This window comes from Leptonychotes weddellii, chromosome 9 (assembly GCF_054177405.1).
Source record: "Leptonychotes weddellii isolate Sample4059 chromosome 9, ASM5417740v2, whole genome shotgun sequence".
NCBI classification, from domain to species: Eukaryota; Metazoa; Chordata; class Mammalia; order Carnivora; family Phocidae; genus Leptonychotes; species Leptonychotes weddellii.
The window spans coordinates 89,329,337-89,336,530 of NC_138377.1; the positions used below are offsets into that span (position 1 = coordinate 89,329,337).

The 7,194-nt window shown below is 45.5% G+C and overlaps 1 protein-coding gene across 2 annotated transcripts in view; it reads right to left on the reverse strand.

Moving 5' to 3' along the window:
* Positions 1-2,398: 2,398 nt before the first annotated feature.
* ANXA2 (annexin A2) overlaps positions 2,399-7,194 on the reverse strand; it is a 44,828-nt gene continuing 40,032 nt past the window's right edge. For both annotated transcript variants that reach the window (XM_006732328.3, XM_081831198.1), the window contains exons 9-13: positions 6,740-6,833; positions 6,066-6,161; positions 5,517-5,575; positions 4,097-4,219; positions 2,399-2,765 (exon numbers count right to left, since the gene is read on the reverse strand). In XM_006732328.3, coding sequence (XP_006732391.1) covers positions 2,706-2,765; positions 4,097-4,219; positions 5,517-5,575; positions 6,066-6,161; positions 6,740-6,833 — 432 coding nt within the window. In that variant the 3' untranslated portion in view covers positions 2,399-2,705. The remainder of the gene's footprint in view (positions 2,766-4,096; positions 4,220-5,516; positions 5,576-6,065; positions 6,162-6,739; positions 6,834-7,194) is intronic.

Below are 7,194 nucleotides of genomic sequence, written 5' to 3' on the forward strand. Positions count from 1 at the left end.
AAAAGACCTAATAGGCCATCTCATACACGCCTAGGGTTACTATATAGGGCTGTCATACACATATGGCCACTCAGGCTGTGCACTGCACAATTGAAAGGGAGATACCATTCACATAGGCTACAGTGTTTAGGATGCCATCTGGAGTTCTACAGTATGTCAGCCCTGCCCAGTTCCACCACACAGGTCAGGGGGGAATGAAATCATCCTCTTGTTCACAGTCATAGCTCAGTAAGTTTCCATGGCTACACTCCATGCACTGCCTTTAATTGCTCAAAGAATAAAATCAAAGTTCTTATTATCAGCTGACAAAATGTTAAAGCCTGCCTGGTGCCCTTTCCCTTCTCTTTACAAAGTAAAATTGTTTGGGAGACTATTCAAATCTCCAGATGGTTATTTATTTCAAGAAATGGTTTGGACAGCTTCACTGAGGGCAGACTGGAACCCAGAAGAATAGGAGACCAAAGTCTAAGTGCCATCTCTGTCAGTTTTGGATAACGTGAGACAATCACTGCTCCATACAGGGAAGAAACAGCAGGCAGCATTTGGAACAGTTCTCCCAGAGACTTTCTGGGGCCAGTCTGCCTTTTGGACTTTCCCTCATGCCCGCTGGAGGGTCCAACCAGCCAGACCAGTGGCCAGGGTGCCCTAGGCATGGTGGGAGCAGGAGCCTCCCCACATTCTGGCTGTACAGCCTTCCCTTCTCCTAGCACCTTCCCCTTTGCAGCCTGAAACACACTTTATGATGAGAAGCAACAAAGCCCAAATACTTCCTGATAGGAAACGTTACTCCAGACAGCCCCTGCCCAGCCCTATCAATTTTGAGTTCAATACCATAATTTGGGGTTTTAACCCCATAAAGATCCTGCTTCTTATGCAGTTCCTTGAACTCTGCCCAAGCACAAAGAAAAGTCTTTCTTGGGATTTGAGTGTCAGTTCGAATATGTATAGGATACATTTGAGAAAATACTATTTTCACCTAGCATACTTTTTAAACAATAGCTTAGTGGAAATACGGGCACATCATGGGCCACTCAAGAGCCATGCTCCATCTGAGTTTCTATCCAAAGTTTGCCAAAGATCAAAATGGCAAATCATTCAGCCCACAGATACACTTTGGTCAACATAGTGTCACTTTAATTGAATTTGAATGCTTCAAGTGGGGCAGGTGGTCTTCATTTCTCCAGCCCACACCCCCAGCCCCCATTCTGTTCAACTAGCCATTTTACACATTTATTCCCATTACCTGCTTACTCCCTGCAGACAGTACTGAGTGTGCCCTTCTTCAGCCAGGTTCAGGAATGAGCAGTTAACACAGCATCCTCTGACCAGGAGGAAATACAGTAGAAGGGTTTGGGGAGAGTCATCAACTCCCTCTGCCTCTGGCCCTACACCCTGCTTAGGGGAAGGACGTGTGTAAGCAAGCCGTCCAGTGTCCTGGACTAGCAGCCTATGGACAGCATCTTTACATTATACACATCATGTCTATTGCAGTCTGTCCACAAAAGGATGGACCAGAAACCAGGTAGTCCTAGAACAGCCCCTGGCTGGCTAGGAGGGGTGGGAAACATAATTCTTTCTGTATATAGTCTTGGTGCCTACAGCGCCAATAATGTGAATCACCTGTTCCATTATCAGAACCATAAAAACCTGGTGGAGAGCTTCCTCCCTGCTGTAAAAACTTCACCTTAGATTTTCGGACACAGCAAAAATGCTTCCTTCTCCTCTGGGTCATCTTCCTCAATCCTCCCAAAAGCAATCACTTTCTTCTCTGTGCCCCCAATCCACTTTTGTTACACCTCCTTACAAGAATACTATAGCCTGACTCACTGACAGGTGTGTCCTTGAGGTTGGGGCAGAACGTTATTTATTTCTCTAAGTCTAATGGCTTATAGACATATTTGCAGTATTTGCTAGAGCCTACCATGCCATCCCACTCCTCTTCCCAATTGGAGGCCACCACTGATGCTGGTTTTCACCTAATTTACCTGTAAAAAGATAAGCAGATGGGAGTTTTCCCCTAGAGGTACTATCATCCCCCGGGCATGAAGAGCTGTACAAAAGGACTTTCTGGTATAATGGAAATGTTCTGTGCCTTTGCTGTCCAATACACTGGCTGCTAACCACATGTGGATATCGAGCATTTGAAATGTGGAGTGTGTGACTGAGGAACTGAATTTTTAATTTTATTCATTTGTATTAATTTAAATGTAAATAGCCACATCTGGATAGTGGCTATCATATCAGTCAGCTGAGTTCTAGAGCTTTACTCCTCTAGGGGACAGCTTTACCAGCTGAACAATACAGCCCTTACACATGCATGTTTGATTTTTATTTATTTTTTTATTTTTTGACGCGTGTTTGATTTTTAAACAAGTCAAAAGCAAGGTCGACAAAGTACTTGTTTATAAAGTAAAAATTCAGTTTATTAATCTGTTTATGACATAGTACACAAGAGGCAAAGTGTTTCACATCATAGATTTCACTTCCAACTCCTTGGAATGTTCATTTCTTTGGCTAAAAGGAGAGACTAGATAGACATGAGAGGCAGGCAATGCTTAGGCAACTGACATAAGGATGGGGAGGGTGATGCCAACACTATCCTCACGGGGACAGGCACAAGGGGTCTGTTAGTCACAAGCTATTTTCTAGAACTGTTAGCTGGAAACAAAGGAGCACCACTGCTGGGTGCTCATCCGTCGTGGGCCTCAGTCATCCCCACCACACAGGTACAGCAGCGCTTTCTGGTAGTCACCCTTCGTGTCTTGCTACAAATAGCCAAGGAGAAAAAAAGAAATTTAGCATCCGAAAAAAAGACCCCAACTCTGCAATAGCATAGAAGCAGGCTCAACGCACACAGAGAGCCTCCCCTAGCAGTAGCAAAGAGAAGGCTCTGTGGGACCTGCCCAGACACAAAGACCCAAGCCATCATCAGCAGGCCCTCAGGGAGTCTGGCCCAGGGGAGACCTTCGAGTGACATGACAAGGGCAGAGAGAAGGTGAGGTACTGGGGATCCACACAGCGAGGAATCAGACCCACACAAGCCGGCCTGCTCTTCCTGCAGTTGAGGTCCTTCCTGCAAGCACCACCACTTTCTCGCCGGCCCTCACGCTTCCATAGAAGACGAGGGCCTTTCCTGCCTCTCAATGTTGTTTCCAGGATTCTTAAGGTCATGCAGGAATAAGCTAGTGAAGTGTTGTGCCCTAATAAACCCGGGCATACCAAACCCACCTCAAAATTCATCCTCGGTTAACCACTGACATGCCTTTGAAAATGTCAGGGTCTTTTAGAAGGGGGGAAGCTGCAATGCCTGTCTGACATACCCAGCCGGGGGCCACTGTGGGCAGCACCCCCTTGCATACGAAGGCTGCATCTCTCCAAAACAGAGACTAAACTGATGGGAGAGATGGAAGTTCTGAGTAACTAAACACTGCCAGGCCTATTGTAGAGGACTTTCAAAAAATGGAAACAGTCGACCCTTAAACAGTACAGGGCTGAGGGGGACCAACCCCCGCCACCTCTGTTCCACCCTTACAAAAATCCACATATAACTTCTGATGCCCCAAAAACTAACTATTGATAGCCTACTGTTGACTGGGAGCCATACCAGTAACATAGACAGTCGATTAACACATATGTTGTATGTTATGTGTATTATATACTATATTCTTACAATAAAGTAAGCGGGATAAAAAAATATTAGTAAGAAAATCAGAAGGAAAATACACTTACAGTACTACATTGTATTTATCGAAAAAAATCGATAAGTCAATCAGTGCCGTTCAAACCTGTGTTGTTCAAGGGTCAACCACTTAATAAAATGTAAAATTTAATTGATGTCAGCAAGTCTTGCAGGATCATTGTCATGAACACCAATTATCACTATAGAATAGCAGATGTGGGAAGTATAAAATCTTTGCCGGTCCCTCTAAGATTCTAAGACAAATCAAAATAGACCCATGGTATCTGATGACTAGCAACTCTTCCCCAAGGAATTAGAAAACCACCACTTTTGTCATCATTCTGACAGGTCCCCGGCCCGGGGACCCAGGGCCTTCTGGATGGCCAGGGAGGTCCAACACATCACCACAGGGCTTACCTGGATGTAGTAGTACAGAGACTTGCTGTACTTCCTCTTGAATTCAGACCTAATTTTCAACATGTCCACTTCACTGCGAGAGACCATGATTCTAATCAGGACTTTATCACGAGTCCCCTTGCCCTGAAAGCCAAGTTGATGTTCCAAGTTACAATTCGCTGACAATGTTAATCCAGTAAGTTTTCTTACACATGGAACTCATCTGAGTTCTTGATGCTGCCCTCTAAGAAACTGCAAAGGTAATGGTGAACTACTCCTTTAAGAAAAACGATCATATTGGGGCACCTGAGTGGCTCAGTTGGTTGAACATCTGAATCTGGATTTAGGCTGAGGTCATGATCTCAGGGTCATGAGATTGAGCCCCACGTCAGGTTCTGTACTGGGCGTGGAGCCTGCTTGAGATTCTCTCTCCCTCTCCCTCTGCCCCTCCCTCACTCCCTCTCTAAAAAAATTAAAAAGAAAAAATAAATTAAAAAAAGAAAAATGAGCATCTTGGAATTCCAAACATGCCAGGATGAAATCAACACAAAGCCCCACTATGCTCATGAAATATACTTGCATGAGCACCAAGTACGGCATGGCTCAGTTTAAGAAGTGTGCGGGTTTACACATGTAACAAACAGTTCCTGGCTCTCGGGGCTTAAAGAACACATGCCACCACGTGTTCACTGTGGCTCTGTGCCATTTTGAATGGTATAAACAGTAAAGACCACTGAGTTTACTTCCAGAATCTCAGACCAGAGGCACCGAGGAACAGGTCCTATCTGACACAGAACCCGAGGGAGATGGGAGTGGACAAGAGGTGATCCAGGAAGAAGGGCCAGGAAGCCAGAAAGCACAAGGGACATTTGAGGCATAGAAAATGGAACAGGACAGAACAGGAAGAGACAGTCCATTCAAGAGACAGTTACAGGGCTGCCTTCGGAGTCAGACAGACCCAAGTTCAAAGGTGGCTATGTAATGTCAGACGAGTTGAAGCTTTCTGAGCTCCAGTCTCCCGATCTATAAAGAAAATAACACAAGCCACATGGGCTTTTTGGTAATGATTTCAGATGAAGTAAGTAGCACCACGTCTACTGCACAGTGGTTGCTTGGTAATCTCTCCCTTCCTTGCCTGTCTTTACTTTGGGGTAATAGAAAGCAATCCCTGAGAAATCTAAGCAGGAATCAGACACGATTACCATCTGGTACTTTATTTTCTACCTGCACACAAACACATGTTCAAGTAGTTGGGGAGAGACAGAGAAGACTGACTTGTGGTCTTCTCGCCTGTCAAATACAACCACGGCTGACCAGTACACTCCTGCACCTGGACGGCGGGGGCCCTTCCACCATCCACTAGTCAAGGAGACTTGGTTTGGGGCACGAGAGATGAAAAGCCTCGTGTGCAAACATGGACCTCTCAGCTGAGTGCCCTTACCTTCATGGAGTCGTACAGCCGGTCAGCAAAATACAGGGGCTTGTTCTGAATGCACTGGACTGTGGAGAGAAGAAAAGGGGTCAGCTGCTCCTCTCCTCTCCAGTGAGGGGTGAGACCCCGACCCCAGGGCACAAACAAGATGACCTAACATAACAGGAATGGGCTGCAAAATGGGAAAAACTAAGGGAAAACTGGGGATCCTCTGAAACTCAGCTCCACTGTCATTTTAAACCAGGGGACACTAAGGGCTGCAGAAAACCTAAGTGGATATGTGAGATTCCCCAACAGAGCCCTTTTTCTTGTCATCTTATTCTTTCTGGGCAATTCCTCACTCTACCAGCTTCAAGCCCTCCTCAGTTTCGTATCTTAAATTTATACAGTGAAGATTATACAACTACCCAAATCAGGTAAATGAGCCACACATCCCAAACACATGTGAATGAAAAGGATTGCCACTTGTCACTTCTGCTATGGCACAGTTTCCTGAAAGCTGAAAGGGATGGGCCAGGGGCGGGGCGGGGGGGGCGGGGGGTTGCCACACTTGCTCACCCAGGTTCAGGAAAGCATTTTCCAGGTCTCCTTTGACCTCCTTCTTGATGCTCTCCAGCATGTCATAAGGGCTGTAGCTCTTGTACCTTTCAAATACTAAGGAAAAGCAAACAGTAATTACTATAACAGAGTCGCTAATCAAAGCTGTCAATGATCACTCACATGGTATGTACCATGGTAAAAATAACTAAACAACTGGGATGATCACAGCATCTTAGAGGATTAGGGGTTGTCATGGTGGACCAGAGCTGACATGGCACTGGTTGGCTTGAGACAGCTGTACCAGGCACCTGTCCTGAATGGCACAGCCTGGGCCACATACTTTGACCATCTTTAACTCTGAGTGGAACCTATTCTACTTGGAAGCAATGAGAAACAGTACATAGTGTCCAGGAAACTCCATTACTTCAACAAATATGGCAAGATAAAATGATCCTGGACAAGAAGGATCAGCAAGCTAAAGCATCAAATGTGGAAAACATTTAGGAGAAAGAAGGATCCAAAACGGGAGAGAAGGGCAAATGGATCTGGTGATGGAAGATGGATGAGATTATGGGGTGCAAAGTAGAGAGTGAACTTTCTTCTGGCAGACCCATGCCCCAACACAGATAACCAACAAGCTGGGCTGAGAGGACCATCCCTAGGCTCAAAGACCTCTTCAGTATAGAACCCACCTTTCTGGAGGTGACACACACTCCGCTCAGTCATGATGCTGATCCACTTGGGCACATCAGTTCCTTTCCTCTTCACTCCAGCATCATAGAGATCCTACAAGTACAATCAGCCAAGAAAGTTGACTACACGATCCAAGGTAAGGTCATAAAAAAATGTCATGCAAAAAAACTCAAATCCATACACTGAAAATTCCAAATGAGAAAGGATGATTGCACTAAAGACATGGGCAAAAATGTTGTATTTAAGTCAAAAATCTTTTTTTTTTTTTTTAAAGATTTTTATTTATTTATTTGAGAGACAGAATGAGACAGAGAGAGAGATCATGAGAGGGGGGAGGGTCAGAGGGAGAAGCAGACTCCCCGCCGAGTAGGGAGCCCGATGCGGGACTCGATCCCGGGACTCCAGGATCACGACCTGAGCCGAAGGCAGTCGCTTAACCGACTGAGCCACCCAG